Here is an 18,685-nt window from a genome sequence, read left to right as displayed (position 1 = left end):
TTATTGATTGCTCTACAAACAAGAAGCCTGACTCTCCTAAAACCCAAACTCCAAACACTCAGATGTTTGCAGTACAGCAAATGATATAGAAGCATATTAGTTAATTCTCTTGTTTTATTATTCAACATTCTTCAGGTAAATAACCTTATAACATCTTGTTGCTTTCAAAATTAAGTATTTTGCCCTTCACAAAGTCCCTTGGCCATGCCTTTCACTCTTGGGACAAAGAATGTTCTGAGCAACCAACTCAGAGGAAATCCAAACCACTTGCCTGACACATTGTTATTTGAAAACCACAGCTTTAGTACGCTTAATATTAAAATACAAAGATGAAAGAAGAATGAAGAAATTCAAGACTGTGGTTGAACTGGGGAAAAGGAGGAAGCTGAGGAGGAGGGCGACCTTATAGGAGGACCAGCAGTCTCAATCTGAACCCCAGAGATCTCTCAGACACTGGATCACCAACCAGGCAGCATACACCACCAGCTGATATGAGGCTCCCAACACATATACAGCAGAGGACAGCTGGGTTTGGGTTCAGTCAGAGAAGATGCACCTAACCCTCAAGAACCCTCAAGAGACTGGAGCTCCCGAGGAGTTTAGAGGGATGGGGATGTGGGACATCATCGTGGAGTCGGGGATGGGGGGGATGGGGAGGTGGGGGCAGTGTATGGGATGTGGAATATGAGGGTAGATCGGGAGGGGAATACAATCTAGAATGTAAAAAGAAAAAAAAAGAATAATAAAAAAATAAAATATTTTAGCATTCTGATTGACAAAAATATTTAATAAAATTCAAGGTTATATTTTTTAATCTGAAAAAACCAAATCACAATATTCTTCATCATTGATATTCGTTAACATTTTAAAGCACAGATTTAGTTTGTATATGAGTCACACTTACCCATAAAATTGAGATAGCCTTCTCCACCAAGCCCGTGAGTGATGAGTCGAATCATCTTGTGAAGCTGTATTCCTCGATCAATTACTGGGGTGAAAGGCGCCAGAACGCTCATGTTCGTGTACATCTCGGCGTCCATCAACCAAAATGCCAGTGTCTTGTCACCAACCAGTGCCTGCAAAACCAACTCACTGATGTAAATGTGGGGCACGGGCGGTGAGACTACGCGGTCATAACTAAGAGTAGCATAGGCGGGGTTACTCTTGATGTTTAGGACAAGTGACGCATTGATGCGCTAGGCTGCAGAAAAAGGGTTTCTGACAACACGAACTACTTAATACTAGAGGCTTTGTTTTTTAACTTTATCTGCATTTATTTTATGTTGAATTTAATCCCGTGCCATGAGTTTTTGTTTCTTTGGTTTCTTCTGGGATAGGGCTGGAGAGATGACTCAGTGGTTAAGAGTATGGGCTGCTCTTCCAGAGGTCCTGAGTTCAATTCCCAGCCACCACTTGGTGGCTCACAACCATCTGTAATGAGAGCTGATGCTCTCTTCTGGTGTGTCTAAAGACAGCTACAGTGTACTCATATAAAATGAATAAATAAATCTTAAAAAAAAAACAAAAAACTACAGACAGTTAACTAATGAAAGTGCTCATTAACGGCCATACTAGAGAAATCTGAAGTATGGGTCTCAGTCGCCGTACATTATAACAAGTTTCACGTTGGAATTACTCAAATGTCTAAACCTACTATGCCACTGAGCTATTTTATTTACATTGGTTTTTCTGAAAGATGAATACAAGATGTACAGAGATTCCTAAGCAACATGCCTTTCCTCCTCATGTCCTTACGTGTACCTGTCTGCTTTTGTAATCCCGATTCTGTGAAAGGGTTTTGATGACTGTAGTTTTTCACAGGGGAAGATTAGTTTCAAGTCAAGTGACCTTGTTACAATGCATACCACTGGGACAATCTCAGATACTGACCCTTGGGAATCGTTTACATACCCATACATACTTTAATATGTATGTTAATCTTCGTAGATGTTCTTAGATACTTAATAGTTAAGAATTTATGGAAATATCATCTAAAACCCTTTACCATGTATTGTATGTATTTGTACTTATCCACTGTATAAATATTTGTTTGAATGGCATTTTATAAAGTCATTGAATCAGAGCGCATTTGGTTCACTTTGACATGCCTGACCATTTGTACTCCTTAAAAGAATAAACAAATCCTTCAGAAAATCTACACCTCTTCCCAGACATGCTAAAAAGCTGACAAATCAAAAACTTTCATTTTCCCTTTTTAACTCTAGCCCAATGGCTTTTATTTATTCAAATGAATATTCCTGCTACATGTTGATAACTTGCAGTGTGCTGAGATTTCTACATGTCTGCAGTAGAATACCAATGAAATCAGTTTTAATTACACTGCTCTATAGTTGGTGAGAAGCTCCCACGCCCCGCTTCTCGCCCTCCACTCCTCAAGCTGTGGATCTTTCCTGGGCTGTGCTCTTACAGGTATGTATTCAATCTGTTACGTCCATCACAGAACTTACAACTTAAGCTGATAAGAAAGCAATGGCCAACTTGGAAGTTGCAAATTTAGTATAGGTAGGGCCTACTTTGCACTTCAACAAATTTCTACTTAAGGTTTTAAACAGTAAATATTTTTAGGTGCATAATATCACAAGTACTTAAATAAGTGACATTGGGATAAACATGAAATTCAGCAAGGTCAGCAGTGTTGAAGTTTAGTGTATGCACAGGCGACAGAAAGAGGTAGAGTGTGAGGCAGGAACTTTGTCAAAGGTCGATTTGCACATTCTTAACAAGAGGAGAAAACTGTGAAGCCATTATTTAGAAAACATGCCTAATTATACTACAATAACAAAGACATGTATTACCATAAGTTTCTTAATATAGAATTCTCCAAAATTTCAAGATATTTATTGCATCCATTTATAACCTATAAAATGGAATTTCTATATTTTTGATAAAATGGTAAAATTGATCCAGGCACAGTGATAAATGCCTTCAATTCCATTACTAGGGAGGCAGAGAAAGATAGAGCACTGTGAATTTCAGGCCAGCTTGGTCTACACAGTAAGTTCCAAGACAACTGGATCTGCATAGAAGAACCAGCCATGCAAACATAAAAGAAACTAAAATTGTTAAATGGTGTCTTCCACCCTGACTTCCTATAATTATTGAGAATTGTACGAGCAGTGACAGTATTCAAAGGTAGGGGTACAAGATGAATGGGAACATATTTTCTGCTTGCCCTAATGCTTGTCTGGAACATGGAGCACAAGGCAAGTAAGTCTTCCATGTTGAATTGTGGCTTCATAGAGAACATGATACTTGAGTGGGACCCTCTCAGGTGAAGCAGGTGAGAGGCAAGTGGAAGACTGAAAGAAATGGGCCTTTCCGAAACAGGCACAAGTTCTATAGTATGGGATAGAAGGCGTAGAGCTGGGTAAGGGAGGACATGGGTCCTGCATGGGTGCCTTTGATTGGCAAGCCTCAGCCAACAGTTCTTTGAAAATAGCGCATGCTACAACAGAGAGGATAGGCTAAAATGAGACAAGTACCATCTGGGTGATCAATGATGGGTGGAGACTTCTGTGTTTGAAGGAAAGGTGTGAAAGAAGAATAAGTTTAAGTAGAAACCTATCACATAGATTAAAACCACTATTCTTCTTATGACAAAAAATAGTTAATTCTTGCAACTTTAATGTGGCCAGCTGTACTGCAACTGAGAAGTGTAATTTATAGACCTGCAAAGCGATTTTAGGATGTTCTCCAAATGTGAATTTATGTATGTATACGCATGCCATGCACAAACATGCTCTAATACTCTACATAACTATAACTGTTGATAGTTAGAGATGCAACAGAATACAAAGAGTAAGAGGGAGATAAATATTGATGTGGAAGAATAATGACTTTACCCATAGACATTTACCTGATCATGGCTCTCTGCATAAGCCACGCATTTTTCAAGGTGGCGTCGATTGGTGAGCGTATACACTATATTGCCCATGTTCCAGTCTTCATCTTTGAATTCCTTAAGTAACTACATACAAGAGAGAAAACCAACTTCTAAGAAACACAGGTATCCATCCATACACATGAGCCTCAATCCGCAGGCATCCATATTAATCTAAACCATGTGACATAGAGATAGAGTGATGGCATCTTTGCTTGTAGTTGTACCAAAAGTAAAGCTTTATCTTCAAATGACATAAGCACCCAAGAGAAGTAAAGCAAATGGCAACTGGGCCAGGTAGTTATCTACCCATAAGGTATGAATAAATGCAAGGTTTCATTTGTGTTTGCTATATATCAGTCTATAAGGATTATCCATGTATTGAAAGAATATACCATGAATGTATTGTGCAAGAAATATGAGGATTTTTTACATATGTTTTAAATCATACTTTGCGATCAATACCACTTTTTTATTATCTGTGATACCTGCAGAACCATGATTGGCAGTCAGTTCTGGTCCACTTTACTGTTATGTCACACTAGGTTTTCCTATAATTTAACACACTAGAGATGCACTTGTTACATTTTTAGACTTGAATAAAAATGCCTTAGCAGGAACAGCATTGTATTACACTCATAAACAATGATAATTAAAACAATTATTCCAGAGTGGAAATGCTAATTATCCCAAAATAGTTATTATCTTAATAGAGCACACTGATTTTCTTTCCACTTCACTTTCTTCAGTGTGGCTTCTGCCCTTTGACCCTGCTGTGATGCCCCTGACCTACCGCAGACCTCAGACGGTCAGCTCTTGGGTCAGTAATTGCTCTTTTTAGATACATACTTCCTGTACATGACACTGCTGACCCTCTCCCTCGTATCAATTGCTCCCTAGTGGAGTCTACCACGGCGTACTTGATGTTTTATCTTTCCCAAACTCCATGGACATCATGCAAAACATTTCCCTGCCTAGCTTCCTCAAGGGAAGCTGCTTGAGCTTGTGTTCTAAATGTGCTTTCTCTATTATTCAATATATTCTTTCTGCTCAGGCCAACTCTCTGTTCAAAGGATCAAGAAAACTTGCTTCTAGGCAAAACTTCAAGAAGGCTGCCCGGTTCCCGTTGTCTCTGATTCGTGTCTTTGTGTCTGTCCTCATCTTGAGTGTTTTGGTATCTCAGAAGAGTGTGCTATGATGAATGCAGTCTGAGGATGAGATCATAACTGAGCAATGCAGCCAGTTTCCAAAACTGTGCCCAAATGGCATATAAATAGAAAACTAATGAAAATATGGGTAACAGAAAAATGTAGTGAAATCTCCAGAGGATTTTGTTATGAGAACGTGCTAATGCAGGAAATTACAAATTAAATCGTTCCATGTATACCACATTCTGTAAAATACACATAGAAGTAGAGACCACAGTAGTCATTGCTAGGGATTAAGGAGCGATTGGCAGTTGGAATAAAATGGATGTTTACAGAGACAGCATGGGCGTATTTCACAGCTGACCTGGACCAGTGCAGGTACATTCGTTATGGCATTGTACAAATTAGTAAATTTAGAGGAACTTATTACAAATCAAACATGAATTTATAGCTTTATCGGCACAAAAAAGCATAAGTAAGCAGAGGATGGCCTTGTTGGGCATCAATGGGAGGAGAAGCCCTTGGTTCTGCCAAAGTTCGATCCTCTATTGTAGGGAACAGGGTTGGGAGGCAGGAAAGGGGTGGGTGGCTGGGTGGGGGAACACCCTCATAGAAGCAGGGGAAGGGGGATGGGACTGGGGTTTCTGGTCAGGAAACCAGGAAAGGGGATAACATTTGAAATGTAAATAAAAAAATTCAATTAAAAAAAAGCGTAAGTAAAATCTATGTTTATATCACAAAAAAATGACACTGAATACACAAAGGATTTCTAGTAGGATGGGCAGAGAATAAGTTCCAGCAAATACATATGTCACCTTTATTTTTTATTGAATATTTTATGTATTTATATTTTAAATGTTATCTCCTTTCCCGGTTTCCCCCCCTCCCATCCCTCCTCTCCCTACTTCAGTGAAGATGCTCCCACTCCCTCCCCCACCTCACCACCCTGGTGTTCTCCTATACTGGGGAAACAAGCCTTCACAGGACTGTCACCTGTATCTGAGAACTTTGGTTATTTAATTCTGATCAGAACAAATCAAACCAGATATAATGAGTATTCCAAATACTTATAAATACTTAAGAAAATGGTTAAATTATGATATTTCAATAACTGAGTATTAAAGAACACAAAAGGAGCATCTTATCACACATATCTGTATGCATTATGTAAGGCGATCTAGCAGTGCTGTCTCATTCATATCGTTTGATCAGCTGATGGTAAAATCCACATGTATTCTGAAAAGACTTTTCCACTGCTCTAATATATTCCTCTGTGTCGCTGCTATTTGCAGACAATGACTGTCATCTGTTTATTTAAAAAGAAATGAAAACTATTTTTATGTGTTTGGTGTTTTGCAGGCAACACATGCCTGTGGACTGCATGAATGCACTGTCTGCAGGAGCCAGAAGAGGGTGTTGGATCTCTTGGGGCTGGAGTTGCAGACATTCACTCACGAGTCACCCTTCGGTATACGGAACTGTATGTATCCAGTCCTCTGGTAGACCAGCAAATACTCCTAAGGATTTAGCTTTTTCTCCAGGCCCTAATTAGGTTTTTAACAATGCAGCTCATAAAATCAGAGAAAAGTCACTGTATTCAAAGATTTAACGATATCTTAACTCTCTAGATTTATGAACTAAGGCCACAGATTTGGTGATGCAGAAGCACATTTGAGTAGCTGCATAAAATAGGAAATGTCATTTGCCTTCAGAGGGTTCCTGAGTTCAAGATGACCATATCTTAGGCCTTAGATGCTCTTCTTTCTATTTTCACAACACACTATTGTACAGAAGGTTCTAGAAGGTTTAGTAGACTAATTTTAAAGACTTAGAGAAAGAAAACACTGTCAACATTGTAACAAGATTATAAGCACTATGAGCTATGATTGACTGGGAAATAATTCCACGCCGATCAATATTTTTGATATATTCTTGAACCTAGACAAAGGATGGCGAAGAATTTAATAATAGGTTACAAAGTAGGATTTGGCGCTTAGGAAAGAAATATTTCTATACAAAAGACTAGAAGGCTTAAGAAGTTTGGGCTGACAACCTTATGCCAAAGGAAAGAATGTGAAAAGACAAACATTTTTTGTATAGTAACAAACTTAACTCATCTTTCAATGTCCTAAACCACAATAATCATGCAACCTAAGACACTTTGTGAAATACTTGTGTGTAGACCTGCTATAGTTTAAAGAATTATTAAGTGGCGCCAAGTTGGTATGACCTTAGTATTAGAGCTCAGGTTTACATAACCTGCCTAGAACAGAAAGGATAGCAAGTAATAATGCCAATAACATCCATCATGGATCCCACGAGTTCTTCAGCATCGCGAAACATTTATATTACTGTGGTCTCTTGGATGTAGTTCATATGCATTTAAGGGCTCATTGGGAAATTACAGTTGCTCATAGAGATGTCTTACTCCTTATTTTATTCAGACCATGATTATAGGCATTTGTTTTTCAATGTGTGCTTATCAAACCTAAGTTTATATAATGCCTTTAGTCCTTTAGGAAACTCATATAAATACACACACACACACACACACAGAGAGAGAGAGAGAGAGAGAGAGAGAGAGAGAGAGAGAGAGAGAGAGACAGAGAGAGAGAGACAGAGACAGAGACAGAGACAGAGACAGAGACAGAGAGGTACAGAAACATACAGAGAAAAAACAAAGAGAGAGACTGATACAGAGAGACACAGAGAGGGAATAAAGAGAGGGATGGAGGGAACCTAAATAGTTTCAATTTTTAGAATAAATAAAAGTATATTGAGAACAATATGTAGCTGCTATCTAGCTTATTCTATTTTACTGTTTAACATTTTGGTAAAGATTACTGAATAAAGGTATAAGTTGTCCCAGATCTGGTGAGTGAAAGAGCACATTCCACAGTAAGTATAAGAGATTAAGTAATTTCTACATCATTACAGGATTATGGATAGGAATAAGTGTTTTCATAAAGTTCAATGTGCTTTTAAGCACAGACTATTGCAGTTTCACTGATGTACACTTATAAAGCAAAATTCTACTCAATATTTTATTAATATTAATTTCTCTTGCCTGGATAATAGACATGTGAAAGCTTTGGAATATTCCTTCAAAATTTTGAGAACCATCTTACTAAAAAAAAAAAAACCCACAAAAATCATGCATATTCAGGAGAACTAATAGTTTACCTATGTCTACAATTAATGATCATGATTCATAAATAAACCAAACAACAAATAAATTTGTATATGATACATGGAGATGAGAAATCTTACTTGGATCCATTTATCCGGAATGGCCATTGCTAATCTGTAATCAAAACCACCTCCTCCCTGGGACGTTGGAGAACAGAGAGCCGGCATCCCTGATACATCCTGAAATAAAATACATTAGAATGATCAGTCTCCACACAACTGTCATGTCAGGAAAGCTTAGGGCAAAGAATTGAATATAAGAAACAGAGACATAGATTTCTGAGTCCTTTAATAAATATAAATATAAAAGTAGATATAGTGGTAAATTCATATCTTAGTTCCCAATAAGACTTCTGTCTAATGTTTACACTCCAGTACCACTTTCATCTAAAAGGCTTTTTGCTCCTTTCATTAGTATCATTCTGAGAACAGAAAATAGCAAAAGGCTTTTCAAAAACAGTTTAATGTTTAGGCTTAAGAGAAATGAATTTTTTTTCCTACAAGGTTTACCAAAAAACAAAATTCATATGCAATATATCTGATATAAATCTGTGTGTGTATGTGTGTGTGTGTGTGTGTGTGTGTGTGTGTGTGTGTTTGTGTGTATCCTTGTGAGTTCTACTTTCTTAAGAAATAGAAAACACAGCAAACATAGAATGAAGTAAGGCAGCTTCACTTCGGTGGGTTGTACTGGAAAGGGTCACTGAGATCAGCTCCTGGATGTTTTCATTAGCAGATACAGAAGCAAAGGCACACAGAGGTGAAGGAATCAAGAAAGATAGGGATTTATTAATAGTGGAGTCATGGTTCAGGCATCGAGCCTGTTGACAGAGTGTTTTCACCTGTCGTGATTCCCCTAGACTACCGATAAGCAAATATTAATCAAATAGACAACTGAGCTGAAAAATTGGATAGAAGGATACAGTTGTACCAGAAGATACTTTCGTGATAACTACAGCAAAATCCAGGCCAAATACTATCATTCTAACTCATTCTAGATTTCAAACAAATCCTTTTCATCTGTTCATTTCTGTGGCCAGGCTCATTAGCTCTTAACCACCTCTTCCTTAGACTGCATGCTTTCAAATGGACTTCATCTCCATTTACAACTGTTGGCACAATAACAAACAACATTCTATGAGTTCATTTTGCTTGTATTATATAAGATAATAAAGTTCAAAACACAATAGTAAAAATAGGATTATAATATTCGCTATTATGATTCGAATTCAATGATCTCATCAAGCTTTAAGCATTTGCTATACACCTTCCTACCCAGTGTTCTATTTTCCTACTGGATTTTGTAAGATCCAATAGTTGAAGAAGCTGCTTTTGCTAGCTAAGAATCTTGCTTCACAGATAGCACAAAAAAGATACTCAATAAATATTTGCTATGTGAGGGGCTTAAAGTTGCTTGGTGGTACAAGATAATGTATCTTTATCAAACTTATCTACATGCATAAATGAGGACATAAATAAACATACCTACACTTACCATGAAATGACAATAGGTACCAGCCCGTATATGACAATTGACAGAGACAGTAGAGAGAAAGACTTACACCTTCCCACCAGGGTCCCCTAAATCTTTAAACTCTATATATTTTGTCTCCTCTGAAATATGTATTCTCTAGGCTTGTGATAAGCTGTGTCATCGTTCAAATTCTTCAAATTTTATAAAATGATGTCATGCTCTGAAATCTGAGATAGCTAAAATACTATTGTTTTGATAATCTACTCACAGAAAAGCTTAGAGAAAGAAACAATTGAGTACTCTGGGCTCCTAACTAATGGATCTCTTAATTAGGATACCCCAATATAAATACATGTGTGATATGTTGAGAGACAGCCATGGGGAACTAGCATGCTCAACCATAACACTGGATTTCTTTGTAGTTGTTTAAAACTCAAGAGGGAAACATGAGGAACAAAGATCAACAAGGTAGACATTTTAAAAGTCATACTTAGCTAAACAGGAGTGATGGTTTTACAAATATTATGGGTGTTTAGTTCAATTTGCTGTTAAAAAAATGGGCTGTAAATCCATTAAATATCAAACTCCTTATTAGAAGCTGGAGTTACAGAAAAATACTTTGCAAAGAGTTACACTTTGATCGAATGACCTGTAAAGAATGATCTGGAAAGATTGCTAGCATCTAGGATTTAAATTCAAGTTAACTTTGCTTGAGAAAACAGTTGTAAATTTTGTATTAGATGTACCTTTTGAAGAAATAAGGTGTAAGGAAAACAAGGACATCGATTTGTCACAATCCCTAAGTCAGAATTCTAAAAAACTATCTGATAAGTTCATGAGTTATTCCAAGTTTTCTTTTGAAAGTGAAGTGCTAGTGCCCACTTTTTAAAATGTGAAATTATATATGTATGATATATATTCATAAATACATAATATATAATATACATATATAATTTCACATTTAAATATGTTCACACTATAAAAGATACATGTTCACTGATAAAGCATATAAGAAGAGTATGTGTTTTAAATTAATACAAATCTAATTCTTTAAAGATCTAAAAAGTACTATTCAGTTCTGACCAGGATATTAACCAATATAAAATATTTTAATTAATAAAATAACTGTACAATGGTGGGCCTTTACTTTTAACATTTTTATTATACTTGTTGTTAGTAATAAATTCATATTACTCGGGTAAATTTATATAAAGCTCCATCACTTACACATTGCACATTTCTTTAAAAAAAAAGTTCATGAAGATCAATTCTACATTTCGACGAGCCTCCCATTAGACAGAAAAGTCATGTATTGAAATTGAAGCAGTTTTCAATTTGAGTAGAGTAAATTGAAAGCACATCTTGTTTAAAAAAAAATCTAAAACCAAGTAATATAAAGTAGGCTAAAGTCTGAGAGTTTCATTGGTAGAAACACTGGTAATCAGGCAAGAGCTCCCTGGATGATGAAACTATTTTACCTGAAGTGAGTGGAAAGATCAATGTAACAATTTTACCTTTCATGTTCTGAATAATTGCTTCTTTTTCTTAGGTATTCACTTTTGATTTGTTCTGTCATTAATTGTTTGTAGTAATCTGTCACATATATTATCTCTGATTTGGATTGTCACAAATATAATTGACATAATATTTTTTGATGTTTGACAGATAAATTAAAATACTGTTTTTTAAGAAGTAAGGTGAAATTTAAAATGCCCTGCTGTGAAAAGGACTTGGAACACAGCAGAACCATCAGCTCTGAGCGGAGCCAGTGAAGTAGCCAGTGGGAAGAGCTCTGGGTGTTCTGTAGTTTTGAACTTGTGTATTAATTCTCTGTCACTCAGAAATATCTTCTGAGGCTATTCCCAAATGGCATTTAAAAGGCAAAAGGCCTGACAGAAATAGAAGAGTTTTCTATCTGTAGTCTAACAATAGAGTTACATGAACTGGCTGGATACTGTGGACCCGAGAAATGATGGACAGGAAGAGGGCTCTAGAAAAAATCCATGCTACAAGAAGGACACTCATCCCAGCAGATAGGAAGCCAGCAGGACAAGTGTACACCTTAATCCTGACTCTTCAACATCAGATTATTATCATATACGTCCACAGCTATGCTTTATATAGAAAAATGATCAACATGCTAAATTCAATTTTAATAGTAATTCCTACTTAGAAGACTCTGAAAACCAAGAGGGATTTTAATATTAAATCTAAATTAGCAGAAGCATTTAACAAACTTCTTAATTTATCACATTTATCACCAAGAAGGGAATCGCCAATTATGCCTAGACTGAATTATGTCGTTCCAGCACAGCTTTGGGACAGTTAATCATGGACTTTTAGTAATCACAAAGAACTAGGGAATATTTGGCAGCCTGAGAGCAGTAGCATAAACAGGGAAGGGAAACGCTCAGAAACGCGGGCAGGTGGTGACCCATGCCATCTCTAACGACTAAACCGGAAAATAAATAAATAAATAAATAAATAAATAAATAAATAGACAGATGCACATTAATATTTAATTCTTTTCACCACTGAAGGTCTCGGGGTGGGAGGACCTGAACGCTGATCAGGACATTTTACTTTCTAACCACTGGCATGTTCTTTCTAACAATGGAATAGTGACAAGCAATTAGTGTGGATTATCCCCTAACTAGGAAAACAGTGGATTCCAAATAATGTGTCATCCTTACAAGCCAGTTGGATCCTTGTCAGGGCATAAGTCCATTTTTGCAATTACTGATGACATGAGTCTAGCTATTCAAGTACTGTATGCTAACAAAGTATCCCGTATTAAAGGAGTCAGACAGGAGGACAGCGATAGAGACTTACCTCTGCTATAGTTATCGAGTCTGGGTACATCGTGTGCGTCAAATGATTTGCCAACATGAGGTAAACCAGAGCGTCTTCATCTACTTGGAGTCCAAAATATTCACTGTAGTCGCCTGAAAAACCTTGACCTGATACACGAGAAAAAAATGAAAATATATTATATAAATATGTAAATGTTTATCTGTGAAAACATGCCTCAGATAGGCAGGGAGGCATTACTCTAAGGAAGTGCAGTGAAGCTACCACAAAGAATGTAGTAACTCGGGATTTCAATGCCCAGAGATCAGAAAATCCTGCAAACCAGTTTCTGTTTGAAAGAAACAAAGCGAAGAGCACATTAAAGATGTGATTTAACTCTAACTAAATTCCACAGCAGTAAGTAAGGCGACACTGAACCTGACCGGTATACATCAGATTTACAATGTGTCTCTACCCTATCAGGAAACAGAAAAATAGTGGTCCCTGAAACAGTCAGCCATGGGTAGAGGAGGGCCTCAGCGGGCCTACCAGTCACTACTCAGCTACTCGCTGTGGGCAATCCAGAGAGGACTCATTCCCGGTAAGTCTGTGCCCGCACCGACAGGCTGCTAGCATGGGGAGGAGGTAAGAGAGCAGCCGAGGAGCTTGGTCAGAATGCACTCTAGACACAGCAAAGAACACATTTAGCTACAGATACTTTTTTGATAAAATGCCAATGTTAGGTTCTAGGTGGTCCCTCAGTGATAAATCAGAGGAAGTGTGAAAATCACATCGAAAACTAAGCATTATTGTTTACGTTAAAATGGCTGTGATTTGTACAATACCGATTTGCTGTGATGATGAATAAATTAGGCCTAAACTTCTTACTGCCTCCTCTGACCTACTTTTTATTTAGGTTAGCATGATTATACCATCCGCTATGTATTCACAATTACTCTTATCTTTGTACTAAATAAAATGAAAACTTAATACCCATCTTTCTCCCCTCCTCCCTCCCCCACCTCCACTCCTGGTTCCATTGTCCTAAGCACTGTGTTTTGATCCTTGTTTTGTCCTGTCCATCTGCTGGGTTGTGACATTTAAGGATAAGTTAACATGCGATTATAAAAGGTTATGCCTCAAGCTCTTCAACATAGACACCTTAATAATCATTCTCTGTCAAACTTCCGACTTACTGACAACATCATTCCTTCCTTTCCAGGACAAAATGGACAAAAAGTGTGTCAGCTTAAGTCAGCTGAAAACCTTTAAAAAGCTATTTATTATTACTGTGGTTGTTTCAGGGGGATCGTTAAGGGGAACAGAGGGGCAGAGGACAAGTCCACGCCATCGCTAACACAGGCCCATCAGACTTGCACCGGAAGCGCTTCTATCCGCTGACCCATCTCCCTGGCCCGAGATCACACTCCCATGTAGGTGTGCAGTGTTGCTCAGATCAATCCTGTGTGCGCTGTTAGTAGAATATGCCTGCGAGTTAGGAGTGCACGGACTGGGGGTGCTTTTCAAAAAATTCCTGAATTGAAAACCTTGACTTTCAATTAATTATATGGCAAAAATATAGTAGAGATCAGCACATCCGTCATCCTGGATGTTACACAGCTTCTTCAAATATATGTGCTCTAAGACTGAGAGTTCGCAGCCTTCAGCTAAAACCCCTATTTTCTCCAGCTCCCTGCCCCTGACGATCTTCAGCCATCAAAATCATAAGCTTCATTTTGTTTACCTGTGAATTCTGAATATATCGCTTTGCTTTGGGCAACAGAAGAACATAAATTCAGACCCTTTTTTTTTTATCCATAAAGCAACTTCCTTTTTCTTCCTAGATCTCCGGATGAATTTCTCCCTGTGTTTATAGATTAAATACTTCATTCATCCTTACACTAATGAGTTCATCACTTCTCTTTAGCATCTATCTGTCCACTTGCTTTGCATTAACATTCTTAAGGAAAAAATATAAAGTGACTCAGAGTTCTTTTCCTTATGATGTCGGAGGTTCCCAACTCATGGAACATATTTTACGTAACCCATCACTTTAGTGCATTTCCTCAATATCTCAGCCCTCCTGGGTCTCCCGGCCTTCAGTAGAAGCAGTTTTAAACTCTGAAAGGGTCTCTGCCTTTCGCCATGTTTGTCTTTGTCTCCTCAAAGACAGTTTCTCTCTAAAATGAGAGGCAGATATAGGGGAAGCCTGGAGTGTGATGTTGTAAAAGTTTTTCCTACTAGCTGTGGCAGTGTCATGACTGAGAGGAAGCAGCAGTGGTCTCCAGTTTCTGCCCTCTCCCCCACAGAAGACACCTGTCAAGACTGATTGTCCATACATTTTTCCTCATCTTTATTTTCTTCTTGGCAGTATAGATCCTCAAACTTTCTACTATTTTCATTTTCTTAAAAATAGGATTTTTTCATATGCTCTATTCTGATAATGGTATCCACAATCCCAACTCCTCTGGATCACTCCTACCCTCTCCTCCCATCCAGACCCACACCCTTCCTGTCACAGCTTAGAAAACAAACAGGGGAATCATTGTAAGATAAAAGAAAACGAAGTAAATTAGAATAGGACGAAGAGCAAAGGAACAACAAGAGGGAAAGAGCCAAAGATAAGCACAAGAAACTCACATACATGGATGCACATTCACATACACGGAGAGAAATCCATAAAAACACAGACTCCGAAATCATAACATACACACAAAGAACCTGTAATGTTAAAAAATGCTGTGAGAATACATTATAAGACAAAGAGCTTTTGAAGATGCCAAAGAGCTGTGTTGGGCATCCATCTTTAAGCTATAAGTCATCTCCAGTTAGTAATGACTTAAAAACGAAAAAATTCGTTTCCTCCAATGAAGTTCTACTGGGGAAACAAACCCCTCTAAACAAACATTCCAATGGCCAGTCCTAGATGAGCAGAATGTATTTTTAAAAGTGTACAGTAATGCTGGGTGTGGGAGCCCATAGCTGAAAATTTGTCACTCTGCAAAAGGCTGAGGGAGAAGATTTGTAGTTTGAGTTCAGTCCAGTATATCTAGCAAGACCCAGTCTTAAAAACAAAAACAAAGAAAAACAATATTAAAAAAAAAAACAATTGTCTCTAGATCATGTATTTGGGGGAATTGGGATTCTGAGTTTAATTTTGTGCAACATTCAAAATGATGGCCTGATCTGTCCTTCAGTTTAATTAAAATCAAATGAATGGTGTGTGTGCTTTCTCCATGTAAAAAGAACAGAATGTCCCCACTTATCTTTTTTGCATCTATTTTCATATAAATGCTAAATACATCCCAAATGTGCTGCAGTAAACAGTTCCTTTACATTTATTTTTAAAGCCATGTATTATTAATCCTTTATTCCTAAGAGAGATACGAAGATGGAAAGGCATCTGTTTGCTTTCCCTCCGACTAAATGGGAGCAAAATGACTCCCCATAACACATAAACATAAACACATAACACATAAACTCAACTAACGCCGAAGCTGCCAGCCACAGCCACAGCCGTCTCTGTCGGAGAACCACAAGGCAGCCCACAATTTAAGAAGGGAAAATAAACCCATCCTTTACACCTGCAGCAGGCACCTACCCATGCCATGGTGATGATACAGCATGGAGGTGACACCGTCAAAACGGAAGCCGTCAAAGCAGTATTCCTCCAACCACCATCTTATGTTCGACAGAAGGAACCTTAAGACTTCCCAGCTGAAATGTTAGAGAAAAACATAGTTAAGCATAACGCAAGCCAGGTTTTCCTCAGTTACACATCACTTGTTCAGATGGTGCGTTAGATTTAGTTATGTATCCCAAGTGTGATAGTCAAGAAACACATACTGCGTACACAAGAAAACGCCACGCCATTTGGATAATAGAAGTCGTTGTAAAATGAGAGATTGTTAAATGCCCTTTAGCTAGAAAATCATTCAAAATCTGAGGAAAAGAACATGGAAGAGGAAAGAATTACAAGTCATGTGCCTGCGTGGTCCCGTTCAGCGGTGTCCTCTTAGCAACCAGAACGGCTGCTAGAGCTGATACAGCTAAAAAGAAAATGTTACTTATAACTCAATTTTAATCAAGATTTTTTTCATCAATTACACCATAAGAATTAGAGGTGGTTACTTTTTCTATTCAAACAATTTTTTTATTACAGGTTGGAGAAATGACTTCAATGGCTACCTTTCCAAAATCCTTGGCTGAAACTTCAAGCAGCTATAATAACAAAGAAGAAATAAATGATAAAGAGAAGGACTTAATCACATGATAAATAATATTGCATTTACCAGACTGCTCTTTTATAAAGGGAAAGATGAAATATAATTATAAAAATATTCACATTTTAATAAAGTATACAATAAAGAGCTACACATCTATCGAAACGGAAGGAAAAAGAACTGTATTACTCAATTAAAAACTCCACATGAAGCAAATCTATTTCAGACAACTAAGGAGAGGGCAACATCAATTAGTATTTTCGTCAGATGCTCAGCCATGGTTGAGTTCTCTATCTTATTACAACTGAAGTTTTAAGACTTTAATACCTCATTTAGTTTAATGACAAAGCTGTAATTGTATATACAAGTCTTTAACACAGCTCAAATTTATGTAGTTTTAAACGTTCTTCATAGTAAAGCACGATCTGACAGAAGCAGAGATTAAGCCATCACAATCAACCCCAAAGGTAGAAAACTGACCTTGGGAAAAAATGAATGCTGATGCTAATACCCGAACTTTAAAAACTTACTGGATACTTGAAAAATATTTGGAAAGGAAAACCCAGAAGTATAAGCCATGATAGTTGCATGAAGGAAAACCTGGAAGTTCAGGAAGCTTAGGTTAAATATGTATAAAGGTAAATTTCAATCATATTTTATTAATCCATGTTCATTTATTTTGTGACTACATATACACATGTGGGCTTGGTGTGTAAATCCAAGAGGAATTCACATATGGGCATCATGTATAATACTCAATTGATTTTCCATCGTAAGTTTTTAGATCAGGTTTTGATTTGAGTGAGCATGGCTTCCATAGTCTCATATCAATGAATGCTTAGTCCCCAGGGCCTGAGAAGGCTTGAGACAGACTGGGATGTGTGGTCTTCAGAGGAGGGGTTTCACTGGAAGCAGGCTTAGTGATTTTAAACGCACTCAGCATTCCCAGTTAGCTCTGTCTGCTGCCTGCTTGTGATCTAAGCGTTGACTTAGTGGCATGCCTGTCCACCTGCTGCCATAGTCTTTGCCATGTTGGTCATGGACTCTACCCCTCTAGAACAAGGAGCCCCAGATTAAACACTTTCTTTTAGAAGTTCCCTTGGTCCTGTTGTTTGGTTATAGCAATTGAAAAGTTACTAAGACAAATAAGATAGATCACTGAACATGGAATTTCCTAGAATACTTAGCGAAGCAGCCAAGGGAGCCCTCCAATCTATGCCTCACTAGGGTTAGGATTACAGCCGCACATTCTGGATTGTTACTTGGGTGCTGGAGATTAACTCTGGTCCTCTTGCTTACAGAGCAAACGCCTGACTGACTATGCTCTCTCTCTAGCAGACACAAAGAGATAGTACAGCTCTGTAATGATCACATTATTTTATATAAGAATATATAGATCTACTTTTTGATGCTTTAAGTTAATTTAATAAGTTAGGTTTTTTATAGGTTTGGGATTTACAGCAAAGCTAGAACGGGGTCATGGAGACATTTCCTAGATACCTTTTTCCCCCATATGTGTCTATAGCTATTTGAAAAGAAGGTTCAGGGGCTGGGGATTTAGCTCAGTGGTAGAGCGCTTGCCTAGGAAGCGCAAGCGCAAGGCCCTGGGTTCGGTCCCCAGCTCCGAAAAAAAAAGAACCAAAAAAAAAAAAAATAAAAGAAAAGAAGGTTCAGTGCTGTATGAAAATTTCAAAAGATTTGAATAGGTTACAGTTTTGCATATTAATAAGTTTGAAAATGCAGTTTTCAAAGCACATATATGTTTAAAATAATGTCATTACTTTTACTTTGTTGAAAGATGTATTTATATGTAATTCTGTGTGTCAGAAAGTGTGTGTGAATGTGCATGTGAGTGTGCCTGTGTCTGTGTCTGTTGCTCTTGTCCTCCACAAAGAGGCTAGTAATGACTTCAGACCTCAAGGAGCCAGATTGTTGTAGAGTGTCAGACTTGCAATGTGGG

General features: G+C 37.7%; 1 protein-coding gene across 1 annotated transcript in view; it reads right to left on the bottom strand.

Moving 5' to 3' along the window:
* Window positions 1-18,685, bottom strand: part of Gbe1 (1,4-alpha-glucan branching enzyme 1) — a 262,662-nt gene that overhangs the window by 59,794 nt on the left and 184,183 nt on the right. Inside the window, 5 exon segments of the mRNA NM_001100502.1 lie at window positions 905-1,076; window positions 3,878-3,988; window positions 8,320-8,418; window positions 12,545-12,672; window positions 16,104-16,219. Of these exon segments, the coding sequence (NP_001093972.1) occupies window positions 905-1,076; window positions 3,878-3,988; window positions 8,320-8,418; window positions 12,545-12,672; window positions 16,104-16,219 (626 nt within the window).

The sequence above is a fragment of the Rattus norvegicus genome, chromosome 11 (genome assembly GCF_021556685.1).
Source record: "Rattus norvegicus strain SHRSP/BbbUtx chromosome 11, alternate assembly SHRSP_T2T, whole genome shotgun sequence".
NCBI classification, from domain to species: domain Eukaryota; kingdom Metazoa; phylum Chordata; class Mammalia; order Rodentia; family Muridae; genus Rattus; species Rattus norvegicus.
Note: the sequence above shows the minus strand (reverse complement) of the source record. Positions and strands in the feature narration are given on the sequence as shown.